Genomic DNA, 22,661 nt, shown 5'->3' on the forward strand with positions numbered 1-22,661 from the left:
TTGTGACTGTTTTGCAGTCATGATCCCTAATATCCCCTAGTTTAGGGGATACTTAGGACTTGTAAGCATCCCCAAATCTGTAATTATTGGACAGCAGCCACTGCAATTGATGGGGGTCAGTTTCCTTGTTACTTGGGAAGGAGTTGGCTGCTGGTACCACTTCACAAGCTTCATCTCTACCATGAGGAAGAATTGCAACATGATCCTTCCTCTGCTTGTCATACCAGAGATCACTTGCAGGAGAGGACTGTTGGCCAGCTGCTTCCTGAATGACAAGAGAACAGACCTCCCTCAATTGCAACAGCTGCTATCTGGTAAATGCAGAATGAGGAGATTGGGATTTACTTTGTAGCACTGGAACTATAGTGCTTATGCATTCTTTACTTCCCAACAGGATGATGGCCAGCATCTCTAAATCATCTTGTTTCATAGGGTTATTTTTAATGTGAAGTGGCTGAGGGTTAAGGTAGACACTGTAGACTGAAACCAACACATTAGTCCCAACTAGGTAGCCTGTTGATTCAACAGGTAAATCCAAGATTGTAGGACTGAAAACTGGAAATGACTCTTGTATTTTTAATGGTTGTGCAGTAGAGGGAAATTCAAATGTTGCTTATTACCTGGTTGTGTGACAAGCAATACCTGCTGAAAGTCCGTCTTCTACACAGCTATTTAAGTTACAGGGACCCTATCCAGTTTTTAGTCTGGCAACCCTGGGTAAATTCCATTAATTCAATGGATCTGTTCTGTGTAGGATTAACAATATTTTTAGGGGTATGTAAAATGTGCAGTATCTATCCCTTTTTAAATGCTTAAATTATGGGGGGCTTGATTGAGACCAGGTGTGCCACAGGTAAGGGGCAGGACAGCAGCCCTAGCTGGATCTGTTTACTAAATGTACATGTAAGCTATGCTGTGATATGAATCCACACCTGAACTTGGGGAAATATAGATGGAAGTGTGGTGGTTTTGTGGCAGATATTCAGAAAATAAAGCTATAAAAATTCTGCTGTGTGTGCTTTGTTGATCTCAGTCTTTCCTCTGCAGACATCAATGTTCTAAGCTTATAGATCAATGGACCAAATTACAGGAAAAGTATTTTTGAGTGTCAAGAAACACTGGCAAGAAGAATCCTGGACTGAGGAGACTCTTCACAGCTCAGGACTTATTCTTTGTAAAATGTGCAAATGGATGTTTTGCACAGAAAATCCCATTTTCAGTTCAGAAAATAATATTTCTATGCAGAAAAGACCTAATGATTTTTCAAGCTCCTATTAAGGGAGAAAGAAGATCATTATTTTTAAAAGTGGTATGTTTCAGCCTGTTTCTCCGGTGGGAAGATAACTGAGAGAAATTTCTGCTTATTTTAACACCTGAAGAAGGTCTCCAAATATGATAGGATGAAACACACTGGATATTTAAAGAATAAATGTCATTACATAGCATCTGGGATTTGCTCCTCCTCTGCATAGGTTCTGCATGGATGCACTCCTGTTTTTGCATTTTTCTGGCTATCTCACACATGGACATTATTTTGGTAGACACCGATACAATTTTCCTTGGACTCTGGGGAAAGAAATGAAATAATCTGTTTTCCAGAGTGGGACAGAGGTACATCAGCAGCCTTCCTATTTTTTTAAAAAATGTTTGGTCTTTCTTGCATTACTGATCAAACCAATTTGCATCGATATCTGTGCACACACAACATTAACAATGTAAATGCACACTGAATAAATCAGCTCTCTCAAAGAAATTCTGTGGTTACAACAGCATCTTCATCACAATTCTCCTTCTGAAAGTGGGTCTTCTGAAAGTCATTAATAGAAGTATAACTATAAGAGTTATTTAAAGTGCAATTAAACAATTTATATAATTTAAACATTAAACACATTTAAATTAATTAAAAGATCATATACAAACCTTTACCTCATAGTGGCGACACAGGCACCCAGCTTCCCTTAGGATTCACAGGCAATGCAGAGCTTTTCTCCAAAAATCTGAAGAAAAAAATGATTTCCTTTTATCTCACATTTCCCTGGCAAATTAGAATTGGTGATGAGGACATGGCTGTGTGGCTAGGAATACTATGCATGATAGGATGCATGACTATTGTAGGGCTGCTCTTCTGGGTTGCTCTGAACTCACCACAGTATGGGTGGCATTATTGGAGTATGGACCAGGAAACTGCACTGTGGCTATGAGCTGAGTGTGGGGTTTTCCGCCAGTGTAGACAACACCACTGTTCACTTGAGAATTTTTCTTACTCTTTCTAGAAATTCACCATCAGAAAGCCAAGATGTCACTATCTCTGCCACCCATGTGGACAATTTTGGGTTTTGGAGTATTTTGGATTTCCAAATACTGGATAATTCAGAATTTGTCAGTATTCTGTAGTCAGGAATAGAGAAGACAAGTCCTGGGAAAACAGGCTGAAGGAATTTTCTGTATAGTGTGGGAGAAGTGGCGGCAGAGGGGAGGACAGGAGATCACTTTCAAAATATGCTACATGGCTGTCACATAGAAGAGCAGGAAAACCTATTCTTGGCTGTCCAGATTTAACAAGTTTGAGTTAGGGAGGTATATTTTACTGAAAATGAGGAGAAAATGTGTAATAGTAAGAGCAGTTCAGTAGTGGAAGCAAGCACCTGGTGTGGTAGAGGCTCTTTCTTATTGGAGGTCTTCCAAAAGAGGTTGGAAAGCCACTTATAGGGGTGCTCCAGCTCTGGTCTTTGTGGATTAACCCCAAGGTGGAGCTAGATGGTCTACTCTATGCTTTGAGCTCTATGATTCTGGGATGAATATAGCTGTTGGACAGACTATGATGCTGATGGTGTTTGACCGTTTTACACAACATGTGAGATATGTTTATATAACCAACCAAACAAGATAAGTAAAATTCAACCATGCTGGTGAAACAGTAGACTAGCCAATGACTATCGCCACCTAGGGGGAAAGAAGGAACGTGCATTGACAAGTTGAGTAAAGGTTAGAATTAAAATTGCCCCTGAAGGTAAAAGTCTCAAAAACATTTTTCTCTTCCTTGCTTACAAAGCTATGGATCTCACTTTATATATGTTGGCTGACAGCAATGTTGTGATGGTGGATGAACATCATAGAGATAATATGACACCACATAGGGTCCCATTGAGCTCCCAGTGATGTAAGCAGAAGACGACCAGCACTGAAAGGCCTTCCTTTTGCTGCCACTGCCCCCCCCCATCAAACCCTTTGTGCCATTGTTGCTTTTTTCAAACTTATAAGGAAAGGGATCGAAGAACAGAGGAGGCTCTGAAGTTGTATATCCATTGACAAGGGGAAGCAGAGATCCTATGCTTTAAAGAGAGATGCTGTCTGAACTGCAGAATTAATGCAGTTTGACCACCTCTTTAACTACCATGGCTCAGTGCTATGGAATTATGATGTCTGTAGTTTTGTGAGAGCATTAGCTTTTCTGACTGAGAGGTCTGGTGCCACAGTAACTACAAATCCCAGGGTTCCATATGAAGGATTCAAGGCAGTTAAAGCAGTGTCAGCTGCATTAATTCTATGGAAGGCTGCCAGGCAGATGCAGCCAGAGACAGAGAGAGATCAGTAAACCATCCTTGCGAGGCACATTATGACCTTATGTTATAAAATCCAAGGTATCATCAAAATACCACCGCAGAAAGAATGTAGCATGAAAAGCAGTTATTATTCACATCTATACTGCCTATTTGGAATAAATTTCATGCTCTTCTACTGTCCTGATTAGGCAGGTTAAATCCCACTTAATCCTCTATCATCCCACTTTTTAATCTGATTTTAAAATTTCCCAGTTTCTTTTTGTTAAGTTAAAATCAAAAGTTGATGTAGTTGTACCTTCATTGTTCAGGTAAAGGATGAATTACAAGTCAATAGTTTTTCATAACTAATCACTTCCATACTCTGATCTCCCTTCCCTAGAAAAAGGGGGTAACACAGGAGCATCTTGCTTATACAATAGCTTGGAGCACTGTGTTCTACACATGCTCAGGAGGCAAGGAAATAAAGGAAGAACCCTCCTATAAAAGATGGATTGTTCCCTGTGTTCTCAAAATGTAGTTCAGCTTTTAAAATACATATGTGAAAAGGAATCCCTGTCATCCTGCATTGTTAAGTAGTCTGTCTATACTCTGTAGCCATCTACTGAAAAATGGAAAACATTCATCTCCAGACAGAGGAGGGCAGAAAAGCCGACTTCTTGTCTGAGAACTTGTTTTATTTCTACCTGCTTCCATCTTTAACCCCCTTTTCTTTTTCATAAGTATGTAATAACTGCATAATTGTATGCTTTGTCAGGAAAGAGAACAAGTTGGGAAATCTTTTTTTTGTGTGTGTATCCTCCAAGAGTTGTGAAGGAGCATCCCTGGAGGGATGGTTCACATGATATCACAAATATCTTCCCAGCGGAGGTTGCCGATTGACACAGGCCCAATCTGTCAACATTTTTGCTCTCGTAGTATGTGTTGACTCTTTTCACACATGAGCGATAATCCTCAGATTAGCATCTGCTGCTTCAATGGGGAGAAAGGGGGCTGGTTGCCTCCTGGATGTCTCATAGTGGTAAGAAGCCTGGTGTTTTGTTTTAAAGAAAAAGCAGACAGTGAAGATGAATTCCAAGTGTGTGTGTGTGTGTGTGTGAAAGGAGTGGACTCCCAGTTCTGACATCAAAGAAACCAGTGCTTCTGGTTCAACTCATTTTGGTTCCCATCAGTTTTGGCAGACCTTGAACTGAGTTCCAGGGATATTTTTGCATTACATTTAATGCAGACAAACTTGACAGAAGTCCACTGGAGGGCATCTTCCAGTCATGTTGCACTGTGCTTCCTCTTTCTGAACATAAATCCATTTCTTGCTAGCAAATTCATTTCTTGCTAACACATATCCGATATGACAGATTTATCACTTTCTGAGGTATTTCCCAGTTCTTCTTCCACCTACTGTTCCCTCCCCTTTCTCTCCTCTGTCTCCACCAAAAACAACAGCAACAACAACAAAAAAAAACCCCTTTTCTGCATAGATTCTAAGCTACTGTACAATATAAACTGGGATTTTTTTGTTTGTTGGTCTTGACTTTCTTAATGTTGGAGAAAATTTTAAAAACTGGGTGAAAGCAATATATTATAAACAATATGCATGGATAATTATCAACGGAGGAAAAGCTGATGAAATAACTATAGCTAAAGGTACTAGGCAAGGGTGCCCTCTTTCTCTGCTGCTATTTATTATGATTTTGGAATTTCTTTTGACTGAAATAAGAGACGATAAAAATATAAAAGGGATTAAAATCAAAGGTACCAAATTTAAAATTAAAGCATTTGTGGATGATATCACCATTTCATTGAGCAATCCTATTGAAGATGTAAATGTATTATTAACAAAAATTAAAGAATTTTGGAAATTAACTGGATTAAAAATCAATATGGATAAGACCGTTATCTTAACCAAAAATTTGGATCATAAAGAAAATAGAGATTTAGAAAAACAAGCAAACTTAAAAATAGTAAAGAAAATTTAAGTATCTAGGTATTGAAATCACTAATAAAAATTCAGATCTGTTTCAAAATAATTGCAAAAAAAAAAAAAACTTGGGAGAAAATAAAACTCCAATTGAAAAAATGGAAAAGTTTACAACTGTCAATGTTAGATAGAATCTCTGCTTTTAAGATGATGATATTACCTAAGATTCTTTTTTTTTATTTCAACATCTACCAATAATAACAAACATTAAACCGTTTAAAGACTGGAATAAGGAACTTGCAGCATTTATTTGGAATGGGGAAAAAACCAGGATTAAATTTAGATATCTACAGGATAGTCAAGAAAGGGGGAATGTCAATACCCAACTTATAATTATACTATGAGGATATGGAGGGCCAACTGTAATGTTATTACATACTCGATCGCAATGCATTCGTTTATTACATGTATATCCCACCCATTCTCCAAGAAGTCCAGTTTATACAGTTCCCCTTATTCTCTGTTTTATCCTTATAAACAACACTGGAGGGGGGGGAGAGTTAATAGGAGAAAGAGTGACTCAGCTTCATGGCTAGGGACTGGTCTACAGGTGAAAGACTACTGTGAATTCCTGCAGGCTTTTGCACATTTGCACTGATGTTTATCTTCACTTTCCTGTGCAAATTTGCATCTATTCACACCTACTCATCCTCTCTCTTCGGAAAATGCACAGCCATTTGAATTCATCTGGAGCAGATGGCTGGGCACATGGTTTATAACATGCATCCTTATGGATACTTGCAGTAAAAACTGCAAATCCTTTTTCTAATGAGTTTGTGTAGTCCTCCCTCATCCCTAAAAGGCTGAAATACTCCAGATCACATGTGGCAGTATCACATTCTATTTGCACAGAATGAGGAGTATTTTTATCATGTAGACAAGCCCAAAGTGGGGTTTGTTTGTTTGTTTATTTATTTATTTAATGTCTTTTCCCTTTTTATCCTACTTCCCAAACTAATATTGTCTCCCAGAGCCCCTGCCATTAGGCTTACACTTCAAATAAACCAGGTAAGGAGAAAGAAATGGCAAGAAGAGACAAAACGGAGACTAGTTTTTCAATGCCTAGAACAAGGTAATGAGATGTAAACAGTGTTTGTATCCAGTTGGGGCCAGGTGCATTTCCCTTTACTGCTGCTCTTGCTGGAATAGCAAGTTGTAGCTCTAGTTTCTTGTTTCTTCAGCTGTTGACGGATGGAGCCAGGAGGATGTTCTTTCCTCTTGTTTGGCAATCCCAGGACTACAAGTAGTGGGAGCCTGTGTTCTTTCAAACAGGGAAGGGAAAAACCAGTTTTCTGCTGCTTCTACAGCCTCCTCATCCTTTTTCATCTTCTTTTTTTCATGCAATGTAAGGCTCAGCTTGGTTTCCTCATTGCTGTTATTCTTGCTTGGAAAGTTGGGGTGATTTTTATTGTAAGCCACCTTGATTCTGGATGGATAGGTGGGGTAAAAATAAAATTTCATTATTATTATTACCCCCTCCAACAGTCCTAATTTGGCAGGGACAGTCCTGATTAATATCCTATCATTTCCCTTTTCTCAATTGATTTTAAAATGTCCCTGTTTCTCTTCCCTGCTTCTCTTTCCTCCCTTTGTCCTCAACTTACTTCTCTTGCTACAGACTGAGTTCAAAGGGCAAAAGTAGTAACTAACTGAGCAGAGGAAAAGAGGGGAGGGGAAATTTGCCCTTCCCAGTAGGCTCAGGCAAAAGCAAACTGCTGCAGCATCTCCTAGCTTACATGTTCTTCCTCATTGATAAAATTTACCATCTTGACTGCACTCTGAGGTTGCTTGGCCACACATGTCCTGATTTTCATCTGTGGGATGAAGTGGAACTGGAACTGGAATTGACTCACCCAGCTAGCACTTAGAATCAAGTGTTTTCTTTCTACAAGGAGTACAGGATAATGAGTCCCCTTGTCTCTGCAGTTGCCCCATCTTTGAATGTTAGACCTTTCAGGGCTTGCTTTAACATGAGGTACCATGCTGGCTCTTAAGAATATTAGCATGCCCAAATGTAGAGTATGGAAGAAGTGGGTATACTGCCTGGCAGATTATAGGAGTGGTAGCTCAAAAAAGTAATTTTTCAAGATCTGTTAAAATACAAAATTAGCATAATATCCAGGTCTCAGACAAAGAGGGAGAAGATTCGTCATGAAGTTCCAATGAGATAATGTCATCAGCATTACATAATATGCTTTGGGAACATATCAGCCCACCAAACAAACCTACAGGAAATTCTGGTACAAGACTCCCATACTATAATTAATTTAGATGGCGAGAATCCTTAAAATGTATAATGTCTTCTGCTTACTGAATATGCAAACTAAGCATTTTAAATATACACCTACATATATATCCCTTACTTTTTCATTGTGATTTTTTTCTCAATGGTTCCTTGCTATTTTGTAATGGCATTTATTGCTGGCAGGCAAAACCTAACCCAAAGGAAGGTCTCACATTATGGTTTCCCCCTCCTCCCTTGAATCAACCAAGCCCAGATATTGCAAAGAGATATAAAGCATAAGCTTCAGGGTTTCCTTTCGTTTTCAGTACCAATATTATCTTTCACGGCTTGAGCATGAGTCAACAGCTGTATGTGACAAATTCTATCTATGGAGGAAGAGGATTCTCTTCTGCTTCTGACATATGTGGCCTAAGAAGATGTAGACCAAGTATGCCTCCCACATCCCTAACTGGTGGAAGAAGCAGAATTGGTGGCTACAGCAGCTGTAGCCTCTCAAACCTAGGTAGTCAAGGCTACCAGACTGTGGGCTATGGAAGACTGAGACATGGACATCATGTTACCTGTGGCAGTCAGAGCTACAGTAAGATGCATTATGGTGTTCCAAGGAGCTGTGCTGGCCTCAGAAATTATGCCGGCAGCTATCGCAGTGACCACATCCATGGAGTCAGCTTTAATGAACAGCTCTTGAAACCACTCTGCGTAGGAGTTGATCCAGAGATCCAGAAAATACGAGTGAAAGAGAGGGAAGAGATGAAATCTCTCAATGACCAGTTTGCTCACTTCATTGACCAGGTTAGAGTATGAATGGCTGTTTGTTCATCCGTCCATCCATCTGTGCATTCATTCATTCGTTCATTGAATGAATGGATCAGTAGTAAACTAATGATCTTTTCCATAGGGCACCTGGTGGTAGCATTGTCATTTTTCCTTCAAGAGTGTAAAAACTGATACCTTTTAGAAAAATCTATGTTAGTATATTGGTCCAACAAATGTTATGTAACATTGCTAGATATGCATGAAACCTCCTTGAGTAATTTAATTAATCTTGGGAAAACTCTTATAATTTTTCTCAGAATTCCTGAAGATCCTTGCATTGAGCATGTTGGTTCCAGCTCTTCTTAAATTTTTGCTTTAGAGGAAATTTGGTGGACACTTCAGGTGTGGAATTTTAGAAGAAACTTCTGATGTAATTGTGAAAGGGGGAAGATGGGTCTTTCTGAATAGTCCCAAGTAGAGTAGACCCATTAACTCAGTGACTGAATGCTGAATCCCATTGATTCAATGAGTCTTAGAATCATAAAATTAGAAGAGACCTCAAGGGAAATCTAGTTCAACCCCTTGCCATGCAGGAACTCACAATCAAAGCAATCCCAACAGATGGCCACTGAGTTTCTGTTTTAAAACCTCTGAAGAAGGTGACACCACCACTCTCTGAGGCAGACTGTTCCACTGTTGAACAGCTCTTCCTCTGAGAACGTTCCTCCTAATACTGAGGTGGAATCTCTTTTCCTGTGCTTGAATCCATTGCTCCATGTTTTGTTTCCTGCTGTTCCAGAGAAATAGGACAACGGATGCAAGCTACTGGAAAAGAGATTCCACCTCAGAATCAGGAGGAACGTTCTCAGAGGAAGAGCTGTTCAACAGTAGAACACGTTCCCTAAGGGTGTGGTGGAGTCTCCTTCTATGGAGGTCTTTAAAGAGGGGCTGGATTGCCATCTGTTGGGGATGTTTGATTGTGATTTCCTCCATGGCAGGAGGTTGGACTGGATGATCCTTGTGGTCTCTTCCAACTCTATGGTTCTATGTCATAATCTCCAGACCAGCAGGAAACAAGCTTGTTCCTTTCTCCATATCACTTCATTTTAAGTATTTAAACATCTCTACCATGTCACCCCTTAACCTTCTCTTCTCCAGGTTAAACATACCCATTTTCCTAAAAATGCTCCTCATGGGGCATGATTTCCAGACCTTTGTCATTTTGGTCATCCTGCTCTGGACATGCTCCAGTTTTTAGTATCTCTCTTGAGTGGTGGTGTCCAAAACAGTATTAGACAAACTATTCCAGGCCTGACCAAAGCAGAATAGAGTGGTACCATTATTTCTCTTGATCTAGATACTATATTTCTCTAGGCCAGAGTGTGTATGAGGATCAGGCTAGGAATAGTCTGCACAGTATTGTTGTACATTTTTAGCAGTGGTACTCAATATATTGCTGCAAGCAGTTTTAATAGGATTGTGGGTCATAACCCATAAGATTAATCATTCTCTAGATGATAAAGGTGTCTGGTGTTATGTGAATAGGGGAGAGATCTGCAAGGGAGAGCTGGACTAAGGAAAAGGAACGCTTTGTTCTCATGAGCCATATATGTTGTTGGGGGGGAGGCTTCAAGTTGTTTCCAACTTCTGGTGACCCTAAGGTGAATGGGGTTTTCTTGGCAAGTTTCTTCAGAGGGGTTTTGGAATTGCCATCCTTTGAGGCTGAGACAGTGTAACTTACCCAGTGGATTTCATGGCCAAGTAAGGATTCAAACCCTTTTTTTCTAGAGTCCAACACTCATACCACTACATCATGATGGCTCTCTTCATTCTGAAAATGGCTGATTTACTTCAGGTTTGGGTAGATATAGAATTCAATAAAAACTGAGTTTTCACTGAAAAATAAGACTTCATCCTCTCCAATTTCCATGTACATCTATATGCAATCTGTGCTTTCACAGCATCTTATTCTTCAACATTTCACAAGTGAAAAACCAGGATTCATAAGGCTAAACAACATCAGTGTGGGGTCATGATGGCAAAATGTATTCATTATGAAGAACACATAAGCAAGGAGATGCAGCAGCAGTTTGCCTTTGCCTGAACCTACTGGGAAGATCAAGGCTCTGCCCCCTCCTCTCCTTTCCCCCTGCTGAGTTTACTGTGTGGAAACTACTATTGTACTTTTAATTAATTTTGTAGCAATTGAAGTAAGATGAAGATGAAGAGGGAAAGTGGGGAAAGAGGAGAGTGAACTTGAAGTGGGAACATTTAAAATAATAATAATAAAAATTTTATTTATATTTTCCTGCCTCCCCCAGGTGGGTTGAGGCAGGATTACAACCCAATAAAATATACACTGCATAACAATAAATTACAATAAAATTAACTAATAATTTTGTTAAAACAAGTTCTATCAAAACTGATGGTGGATGCAGCAGGGAAAAAATGGGACAACACTGAATTAGGGCTTTCTGTATTTGCTTTTGAAATCTTAATTAAACTTGTTGATTGGGGTCAGGTTGGGTCTGTCTGGTCCAAAACAAATGAAGGTCAAATCTAAATAATTAGATCTGAACTGAATTGAAGTGGGGTGGGGACCTTGTACAGGCCAGTCATATAATCCCTTGCCCGAATTCTGCACATTAAAAAAATCCCTTGACACTAATGGAGCTTTTATTCCCTTTTAAAATAACTCATACAAGTGGATTACATTTTGCAGGTGGGGGCAGCTAAAAGGTAGGGTTTATCCCCCCCTACCTGCATATGGAGTAGATCCAGTGTGGATAAGGACTATATATTTATTGGTGGTTAAAACATCTTTCAGGTGCATGCTTTGCATTTTATATAGCATGGTATTTAACATTGTTTTAGTCTTACTTCACTTAGCTCTCAGTAATGCTGATACAGTAGTACATAAAGACCAAATTACTCCATAGTGGTAAGAGTTAACTAATTAGAGCCAATTACATTATGAATGAAGTTGGACATTTGCTAACAAAAGTGGCAACTTAAACTTTTTAATTAGCTATTGTTTTTATTAGATTGATTTAAACTGCTTGAACTAGCATGAACATAAACTAGCATAAACATTTCCTCAGAATTAAATTATCAGTTATCATTTATTTAAATAAGCAAGTGCTAAAGAGTCAACAGATTTTGCATTACCCAATTGGTTCTTTACTCAAAGGCTAGCTTTCTAAGATTTCCATTAAACTACCTGGTTTTTGTTAACCCCACAGGACTGGGGAATTACACAGTTCAGGTCACAAGACTCAAGCCATTGATTACAGAGTAATTCCAATGGGATTGAGTGAGTTAAAACGCTTTTCAGCCTAGGTAATTGGTTATCCCTTCCACTCCATTTCCAAAAATACGAAAAGATCCATATTATTGAAACCACATATCTCTGAGGACTTCTGAAAGTTGTAGAAGCACTTGAAATCTATGAGAAATAAAGACCAAAAAAGAGAACTAAAACCAACAAGTAACTCTGTTACTTATTCTTCTTGTTACTCTTTCTTCTTCTTCTTCTTCTTCTTCTTCTTCTTCTTCTTCTTCTTCTTCTTCTTCTTCTTCATGATAAGTATTATTACCCCGATCTTGCCCAACCACTCACATCAATCCATACTGTATGTGAATTTTTATGGCTTTGATTTCAGGTTCGATGCCTGGAGCAGAAAAACAAGGAGCTGGTGACCAAATGGAACCTCCTGCAAGAGCACATGCCTCCTCTTAGGAGAGACCTGGAGCCTCTCTTTGAACACTCTGTCTACAGCCTTCGCAAGCATCTGGATTTCCTGCTGAGTGAAAAGGAGCAGATGGAACCACAACTGTGCAATGTAAAGAAAAGTGTGGAGGAGATTAAATGCAAGTAGGTACTGGTAATGCTTGACAATGCAATGATGAAATGTCATTCTACCAAAGTTCAGTTGAAGGGCTGAACTGTGTTCATATAAGAGAATACACTAATTCGATACCCTTTCTTGCACAAGAAAGGGACATTTATGATTTCCATTGATCTGGGAATAGAGATGTTTTAGAAATTTGAGTATTGTGAATTCCTGTTTAAAATTACTCAGATCAACTAAACACTACCCCAGGCCAATTAACCAACTCATAAACTTTGTGTAATCCACACAGTTTTTGTAGTCCCCTATATACTATAACAATAGAGGCTGGCTCTATCCAGTTGAACTTCTAGTGGTGGTTAAAATGGCATTATTCCATCTGGCCTTTGAGGTTTTAAAATTGTTTCCAAAACTGGCTTTGAAAATAATTAAAAATCTGTGAAATAATGAATTTATATCTCTTATTGTACATATCTTTGGAGTTCATAGGAGTTGTTAAACAAACAATGGGCCTGCATGTGACTCATGGGAAAGATGCCTTTGTAAGGATGTTTAATATACATTCTATGCAGAGTCTATGAAGTCCCTGGGGTGGTATAATATGGAGACATAGGGTCGGAACAGACTGCTTGGTAAAGCCGGATTCCATGTGGCTTAGGGACATGGCATTTTGATGCTGTATGCCCCCAAGATATATGGAATCCGTCCTGGCCAACCAGATGTATGCAGCTTCAAGATGCTCTGGCAGCATGGTGCTTACAAGCCGCTCGCCACTAGAGTGGCATGAAGCCCCCCTGGGGTTGCAGCTGGGTGGCTTTTTACGGGCCCAAATAGGAGTGGCTCTTTTCTGCTCCTATTTGGCCTGGCTCCAGGGCAGATGGGAGCCGTGGCATGTGGTTTGCCATGGCACTGGGCTATGTGGTGCTGGAGCAGCCCCAATCCATCCTCTTGCAGCAGTCTGTTCTGGCCCTTACCCTCCAAAATTTCTCATATGAAAAGTGAGACATGTGTGGCCAAGCAACATCTGAGTGTAGTCAAGATGGGAAAAGGTATTAATGGTGAAGACTACACAAACTTTTGCTGCTGGGATAGACCTGGAATGTAACTTTCTTAAGGCTAATCTTATGACATTCATGCGTCACCGGGCAGTATGCAGCCTGTATGCAACCTGGGTTTCTCCAGGCTTGTCCTGTATCTTTTCAAGAACAGGAAAAATGGTTTAAGAAAAGTTACCTCTTGCTTCAGAACTTCCCAGAAGTTCTAGAGCCTTCCGTTGTGACAGTGGTTTTGCTAAGAGGGTGCAGGCCACACCCGGTGGCACCCTAAGGTGAGAGTGATACCACTATTCCTCAAACAGAAATGAGCTGAGGTATTTGCCTGTGTCCCTTTAACATGCTGAAGAGATTGTGCGAGTGGGGCAAGGCCGGGAGGGGGTGCCCTCAGGATTTTTTAAAATAAAAAAATTAAATTTTAAAATTTAAAATTTAAATTAAGAAAAATATATTTTTTTAAAAAAAATTAAAATGGCTTATTCTTTTTAAAATTTCTTTTAAAACATCACATCTTACCAAATTTTGACTTTAGCCACAGGAAACAATGAGCATGTAAATGCAGTGAGGTTGTGCATATGATATTGTAATTTATAGATATAAGTTTAATTTTGCTAGTAGTTGTTTATGTCATAACTATTCCCATTACTGTCAGTGATACACAGGGGTTACAATTTATGAGTAACATTACTACAAAAAAAATTACTAAGTATTCTGCATGGTGTGGTATGAGAGGAGGTCAGTGTATGTGTGCGGGGTGTGTATGTGACATGAGTTACTGCACCAAGTGATGCCAGTCCTAGTGATGCCACTGAATGACTTCTTACAATGCATCCCACAGTTCTGCCTGCCACTGCCGCCACTGGTGCTTGTTGCTCACTCTGAGGTCAGGACTAGGTGCCCAGCCATGTAATTGATGCTGGGTACCTCATTCTGACTCCAGTGAGAGTGATATGTGCCAATGACTGTAGGCAGCACAGTGGGATACACATACAAACAGCTGCCTGGTATCACACTAGAGCATCAAAAGCAATGGGGGGCTGTTGGGGCAGCTTTGGGGCCAGAGCTGCTCCTGAGTATTCTGGTCCATTTGGACCCAGCCTATATCAGTGCAATCCAGTGCATGTCCATATCAAGGCTTGCATTTTTTTTTTTTTTTTTGGAGTTTCTAGCATCAAGTTATCTAGTCATGGTATACCCTTTTTCTCTCACATCTCCAAATAGGTACATAGAGGAGATCAACCGGCGCATGGCTGCAGAAAATGATTTTGTTCTGCTTAAGAAGGTGAGAGATTCCATTTGCTGTAGGGTGATTTGTGTTGGCATTGCATAAAAGAGAGTCTGTGAAGGCTCTGAACATTCAAGGAAGGGTTAGGCAAGGCCACATAAACATGCATATTTGCATCCATTTCGTCTCTTTTCATTGCACAGAAACTAACATGGCCTTTTCATTTGTTTCTCTTTTAAAAGTCAAATTTGCCCATAATCAAAATCATGTGGAACATTGGAATTCTTACTTCACCCATAAAAATTCATTGAAAAAGTTCTATACTCTTAGTTGTGGGTGTCCTCACTGTGGTCTAAAGGCTTCATATGTCTACATTAAGTAATCTTGATGCTGTGTTGGACCTTCATCCTCTTTTTCGCCCACATATCCTCCATAGATTCATTGTAGTGGTGAAGTTCTGGTTTGGGGATACAGATGTGCAATGAACTTCCCCATATGTCACATATTTGAGTTCTGCAGATGATTAACTCAACTCTGGCTCCATCCCAACATCATGCTACTACCCTTATTTTTTTCTACTGTCTTTTATTCGGAGATGCAATTGGGTGATTTTAGGCTCTATGCTTTATTGTCTTAGGCTGCATCTACAGTGCAGAATTAATGCAGTTTGACACCACTTTATTCTATGGAATACTGGGGTTTGTATTTTGCTTCTGGCAAAAAAGGGGCTTATTATTTGTTACTATTGCATTTTTTTTGGCCTAGCACTATTGCACCATTAATAAATGATAGTGTAAATACATTTTAAAGCTTTTAATGCACTTTTAATCTTTTAATGCATTTGTTATTGTTTACTGCCCTGACTCATGGTGACTCTGGACGAGACACCTCCAAGATTCCCTATCCTCCACTACTCTGCTCAGTCTCTGCAAACCCATTCCTGTGACCCTCCTGATTGAGTCCATCCTTCTGTCATGTAGTCTTCCCCTCTTTCTTCTACTCTCTACCTTTCCTGGAATTTCCCCCCCTAGTAATCCTTGCCTTCTCATTATGTGGCCAAAGTACAACAGCCTCTGTTTGATCATCTTGGCTTCTAAGAAGAGTTCTGGTTTGATCTGTTCAAGAATCCATTTGTTTGACTTTATGGCTCTCCCTGGTATTCTAAGCACTCTTCTCCAGCACCACATCTCAAACGTGTTTATTTTCTTTCTGTCTGCTTCCTTTACTGTCCAACACTCAAATCCGTACATAGTGATGAGGAGTACAATTGCCTGGCTGATTCTGACTTTAGTGCACAATTGTATATCTTTGTTCTACAGAATCTTTCTTTCATAGCTGCCCTGACCACTCCCAGTCTTCTTATTTCTTGACTGCAGTTTCCACTTTGGTCAATGTTTGATCCAAGATACAGAAATTCTTTGATTATTTCAATTTCCACATTGTCCAGATTGAATTTATATATTTTTTTTCCGGTCATTATTTATTTTTATTTTTTTATGTTCAGTATTAATCTTGCTTTTGCATTTTCGTCTTTGACTTTCCTCAGTAACTACTTCAGGTCTGTGATGTCTTCCGCCAATCTCTCTGGCTTTGCTTCACGAATGAAGATTCAGGAAGGACTCATCCCGCGCTTTGTACAAGCGCGTTGGTGACTAAAAAGGCCAATCCGGGACAAACAGGTCTGGTTGCAGAAAGCACAGTGGAAAGTCTCCTTGGGTGATGTTTCCAAGTTGTGGTTCTTTCTGCGTTGTTGTTTCTCTTCGAGACTCGTTCGTCGTGAGCTTTCGAAAAAGGCTGCAGCATCGTGGATAGTGAGTCTCCATGCCTCCCGATGCGAGGCCAGGGCAGACCATTGTTGGTGATCAGTTTGGCCAAACCTGAGATGTTGTTTCAGGGAGTCCTTGTATCTCTTCTTTGGGGCGCCCCTCTTACGCTGACCTGCGGTGGGTTCACTGTAAAATACTATTTTTGGGAGACGATGGTCCTTCATCCTAGAAACACGTCCTGCCCAGCGCAGCTGCGTCCTCAGTAGCATGACCTCTTCCGCCAGTATTATTGTGTCATTTGCATATCTTAGGCTGTTGATGTTCCTTCCTCCTTTTCTTTTTAATGCATAGGCAAGTGGGGGGAAAAAGTTGTGCTTTGGTTTAATGCAATATTCTCATTGCAGCAGTGGTTTGGAACCTAGTCTGCCGTATAAGCATGATATGCGTGTTTGTGTGTGTGCGTGTGCGTGTGTAACTTTGAATCCATTCATTTTAACCTATGCTTTCAATGTAAATGAATGCATTTGGGCTTCTTCTTCCAGAATGTAGATGGTGCTTTCATGAACAAGGTGGAACTGGAAACCAAGGTGGCAACAATGAAAGGGGAGGTTGAATTCCTGAGGTGTGTGTATGATGAGGTAAGGAATCCTCAGTCTTACTGATCTCCAAAGGAGCTCATTGCTATCAGATTCTGAAGAAGGTCCACATGCTGGACCTCATTTGCCCTTAAGACATCAGTCCTTCCACATAGGCTTCTCTGTGTAGATAGAGTAACACAGCCCTAGTTATCACAATAGATGAATGAAGCAATGGTCTAACATACTGAAGTCCAAGGACAGGTGAGCATTTCATGTGATTCACTGTTATTGTACTAGATTTGAAATTCTGCAAATATCTACATGTACTTGACAAAAAGGAAATTAAGATTGGTTTTTTAAAAATTAACTGTGAATAAAAACAAAGGTGGTAGATTCATCCATCCAGGCAAAGAAAGGGCTTTTGAATCCTTGGCTTTTAAAAGTTTGGTTTTCAGCCAGGGTACTGAATTAGAGTTGCCTTACCTTTTTTGGTTTCCTCATCTTTCGTCCTTATACTATAGAGAGCATACAAAATGGTCTTCCTCTCAAATACAGTGGACCCTTGTTATACGCTGGGGATTGGTTCCAAGATCCCCCGTGTATAACAAAATCCGTGTATGCTCAAGTCCCATTAAATATAATGACATAGCAAAATGGTGTCCCTTATAAAAAATGGAACATCAAGGTAAATTTATACTTTTTTTGGAATATTTTCAAACCGTGTATGCTTAAATCCGTGTATAAAAAATCCGTGTATAAGAAGGACCGACTGTAGTTGTTCTTAGTTAATTTAGCCAGTGCAGGATTTTATTTGGTTCATACAGTGTTGATAGTAAAGAGAATACTGAAAAGCACATCAAAACACAAAACAGTGAAGAGACAAGCTTGTATTTTGGCCATAATGGGTAAAGGCCTTCTTCAGGGGCTAAAAACAAATACAAATACTAATATGTTATAGGTACTAAAAAACAAGACAGCACTAAATTAACTACATCCCATAAAACCACATAGGAATATAATATTTTTCACATGGGAAACATACATAGCCTCCAGCAGGAATCCCTAGAGTTGTGAACACTCTCCAGATATGTTTCTAATATGAAAAATATTGCATTCGTATGTAGTGTGTTTGTTTGTTTGTTGTATTCCCTCAAGCATTTAACTGTACATTTTATCTCTTATGTCTGTTTTTCAACTGCTCCCTTCAATGCTATTAGTTTTATTTTATGGTCTGTTTGATGTTGCTGCTATTGTGTTTTATATTTGAAGTGTAAGCTACCATTATTTATTTATTTTAAAAGACAGGGTGTAAATGTTGGACGGGAGAGGAGGGGGGTTCCCCAAACTTAAAATGTACAATTCTAGCTACCTAAATAAGACATTATTGAATATTTTCCCTTTTTTCTTCAACTCTTTTTGCTAATTTTTAAAACAAACAAAGCCATACAAGGAAAAAACATTCAATTACACAAATAATGTATATAAATATCATAACCCTACAAAAATCTAAAAACATAACTCTAAACTAAACTAAATTTCTCCTCAACCCTCCCTAACCCCCAACTCCTTCCCTCATATAAAACTCTAACAATAAACATATTAAACAATAAACACAAACCCAGTTAACACATCTAACATAGATTATTATTGACTTCCCACTTCCCAAACCTAAAAATATTAGGAATATTCCTGGATGTTTTTCCCCCCTGATCTGTTGGGAATATGAAGGATGGTATGTTCTCACTAAAATTCTGATAACAAACTTTAGGAGATTACTCTGCTGGAGGAGAAGATTCAGCACCAGACTGCAATTATTGTGCAGATGGATAACAGCCGAGACTTGGATATGAACTGCATCCTCCAGAACGTTGAAGCCTGGTATCAGAGCATTGCCCAGAAAAGTAAAGAAGAAGTGAACACTTTGTACCGAAGCAGGGTGAGTAACCATTGGAAGCTATTGGCTCCTGTGGCAGTGATACCATGAATCCACTCTAGATTTTAGTCTGAAGCCACCAAACTCCAGGGTGAATAATCCCCACTGATGTCTTATGAGTAAATGTTCAGGGCTCATAGAACAACAAAGCAATGCTCCATTTTATTTCTCTTTTGCAAAAATGGATGAAACATTTTGACACTGAAAATATGCAAAATACATGGGATTAGGTTTTTTTTTTAGATTTTTCGGGCTATGTGGCCATGTTCTAGAAGAGTTTATTCCTGATATTTCACCTGCATCTGTGGCTGGCATCTTCAGAGAATGCATCTTCAGAAGATGCCAGCCACAGATGCAGGCAAAACATCAGGAATAAACTCTTCTAGAACATGGCTGCATAGCCCGAAAAATCCACAAAAAAGTATGGATGCCAGCCATGAAAGCCTTTGACTACACATGGGATTGCTCATAGATGAATTTAGTTTAAAATAATGGAATAAGTAAAGCATGATTGGGGTCAAATCACATGTTACGTTACATATGAAACATGCAATTGTAGATAAAAGTCTCTGTGATATTAATATGTAATGATTGCCCTATTTATGAGCATTCAGTACCAAGAACTCCACAATCAAAGATGCCAGATAAGTGACAATCTGAAGACGAACAAGCGTGAGATTGCAGAGCTGAGCCGCATGGTACAGAGATTCCAGGGTGAAATGGAAAAAACAAAGAAGCAGGTAAAAGCAAAGTGGAACTTTCTCACATTACTGGGAGCAAGGTATCCTCAGTGTGGTGTGGTGCTCTCTCTTCGTTCAAATGAAGTCAGTTCAGCAGCTTCAAATAGCTATTTTCTTTTGTGCAAAGATGTTGTAATGTAACTTAATAAACAAATTATTTAAGCAAAAGTCTCTGCACTGAAGAGGGCTTTGTTTTCATGAGCCAAAAGGCCCAATCTCCCTCCCCCCCTAAGTTCTGGAGTTGTCCTGTTTAGATGATGAACTGCCCAAACCCTGGTTGTGGTGCAAGCAGTCCAGAAAATGTCTGACACATTCCATACCAGAACCAGGATGCTGCATCCAGCTCATCCACCACCTTCATGGGCAGAACCTAGTTTTGTGCTCTTTCTCACTTCAGAAACAAGCAACCCGCAGCAGTGACAGATGTGCCAGGCAGCCCAGTGGGAAGCAGCAGTTTCAAAGGCCTGACTCAACTGCAGATTCTATTCACCTGGGAAGAATGCAAAGACATAGCCCTGTTAATCTGGAAAATCAGTCCAGAAAGGGATCTTGTGGCATATTTGAGACTAAATGAAAGAAAGAAATAAGTAGCAGGAGCTTTTATAGGTTTGAGCCTACTTCCTCGGATGCATAACATGTATAACTGCATGACCTGCTCTCAAAGAAGGCTGCCACCGTGGTCCCAGATTTTCACTGCTTCTTTTGCCAGGAGCTTCAGGCTGCCTGAGGCAGCCCCAAAGCAGCTTCCAACTGCATGCATTGCCTAAACGCTGGAATCCACTTTAACTAACACGGCTGTGTCTTTGAATTTTAACATAAGTCTTGACTTACCCAGTTCTTATTAACTCAGTGAGTCTCCTCTAGTTGGAACCAACCATTGGATTTAGACCCAAATGTATATTTTCCCTAAAGCTCTGTCTGCAAGGTCCAAAAGTCCTGTTTTCCAGTTGTTCTGGCATCATCCTGTTCAGATGATGCATGTCCCAAGCCCCAGTTCTGCTTTGAGCAATCCAGATGATGTCTGGCACATTCTACACCAGAACCAGGGCAGCCTTAAAATAGTTTTTAAAAATGTACATGTTGCTCTGGATCTTCTGGGAAGATTCAAAGTCCTCTGTTCCATGCCATAGTGGCTGTCTGCACAAGCCTCAGAAGTGATCAGCTTCTGACAACTGCCGCAGTAGGAGAACAGAGAGCCGGGTAACGGTGGCATGTTGGGACAGCTGCGGAACCATAATACTCCAAGCTGCCCCTGGTGTAACCTGGCCCATACAGACAGGGCCATAGTATCTCAGTGTTTACAGTGAATATTTGACCTCTCATTTGCTGGTGGCTGAGGGAAAGTATGATATCTTGCTTCCTCCCCTGGCAGGTTGATTATTTGCAGTCAGCCATCTGTGATACTGAGCAACGTGGCGACTGCTCCCTTAAAGATGCCCAAGAAAAACAAGATGAACTACACAGTACCTTGCAGAAATGCAAGGATGAGCTGGCATGCATGCTGCGGAACTATCAGGAGCTTCTCAATGACAAGCTTGCTCTGGATATTGAAATTGCTACATACAAGTCCTTGTTGGAAGGAGAAGAAAATAGGTATTTCTCATGTACATTCCTAGGCTCTGTAGACAAGTTTGGTTAATATTGGAGCTAGGTAGTTCATTTGCATCTGCATCTGCTAGTGAGGGCCTGACTACTTGAGAACAATTTTGTTTTGAGTTCAGGTGTTAGCAGAAATTATGCCCTCACCATGTTCCCACTAACCTTGCCCAGGCTCCAGAGACAACTGCCTTTGGAGTTTATCACATTGGCTTTGCTCCTGCAATAGATGCGGGATGTAATTTTAAGAAAGCAGGTTTTATCGCATTTCCCCATCACCGGGAAGTACGCAGCCCGTTTGCAGCCCAGGCTTTTCCAGACTCCTCCTGCATCTTTTCAAGAATGGGATTTTCCCGTTCTTGCAAAGATGCGGCAGAAGCCCAGGTTGCAAACAAACTGTGTACTTCCTGGCAACGGGGAAATGCAATAAGATCCACCTTCTTAAAGTTACATTCCACATCTATCACGGGAACAAAGCCAATGCAATAAACTCCTTTGTTATGAGGGATCTACAGTGGGAGATGTGGCATCTTACTAGCACATTTCCCTTTCTGGTTGTGGAGCACATTAGATGTTGCTTCAAGAGCAGAGGGTGGCTTTCATCTCTGGCTTTTTTAAAAAAAATGGTTCCATATTAAGGTGTCCCCCCCACTAATTCTTTTGCGTCTGTTTTCATTTAAGTTACATGTTGTTTATTGCTTTGGGCATTTCCTCTCTAGAAAAGGGATGTATCTGTATATCTATATAATTCCTACCTCTATTACAAAATATGTTTTCTCCCTGACCTACCTGTCTTACTTGTCTTTCTCAAACAGAATATTTGCTGGAAACCTTGGGAATGTAGGTAAGTAAATATAAAGTGTATCTGTTGGTGTTCCAATGTTTGTCCTTTAGATGGGCCTTCCTTAGACACTTGCAACAGAAAGAGGTAGGAAGAAGACATTACAGACTGCAGGAACAGGAAACTTTACTACATTTAAATGCACCTCCCATTTTAAATACAACTCCTTGGTAAGGAATGTAAAGAACATTCATATTTTTTCTTGAACTCAATAAGGAAGGAATCTCTGCCACTCTCGATATATTATTAAGGTGGATTACTTTTTCCTAATGGCATTTGCACAAAACCATGTCTGGCATTCTGTAATGCAATTATGGATTCATAACCTACAATTTTGGATCCATAACTGCTCCATATGTAGTAAGATTACATAGGAAGGCTACATGTTCACAATCATGACACTGTTGCCACAATTGTAAATGCCCCCAACCTACATTAACAGCTGCATTGAATGGAGGAAGTCTGTTCAGCTGTCTATCGGAGCACAAGGAGGATGGCATTTCCAGCCCCCTCTTACCAGTGAGTGAAACTGCAATGAGG

General features: G+C 39.9%; 1 protein-coding gene across 1 annotated transcript; it reads left to right on the forward strand.

The window, feature by feature from the left end:
* The first annotated feature begins 8,212 nt into the window (after positions 1–8,212).
* Positions 8,213–21,323, forward strand: LOC121920455 (keratin, type II cytoskeletal 4-like). The gene is made up of 7 exons (XM_042447595.1): positions 8,213–8,575; positions 12,202–12,413; positions 14,664–14,724; positions 16,976–17,071; positions 18,780–18,947; positions 19,559–19,684; positions 21,057–21,323. Exons 1-7 carry the CDS (start codon positions 8,213–8,215, stop codon positions 21,321–21,323), a joined length of 1,293 nt encoding a protein of 430 aa, XP_042303529.1.
* The last annotated feature ends 1,338 nt before the right edge of the window (positions 21,324–22,661 follow it).

The sequence above is a fragment of the Sceloporus undulatus genome, chromosome 2 (assembly GCF_019175285.1).
Source record: "Sceloporus undulatus isolate JIND9_A2432 ecotype Alabama chromosome 2, SceUnd_v1.1, whole genome shotgun sequence".
NCBI classification, from domain to species: Eukaryota; Metazoa; Chordata; class Lepidosauria; order Squamata; family Phrynosomatidae; genus Sceloporus; species Sceloporus undulatus.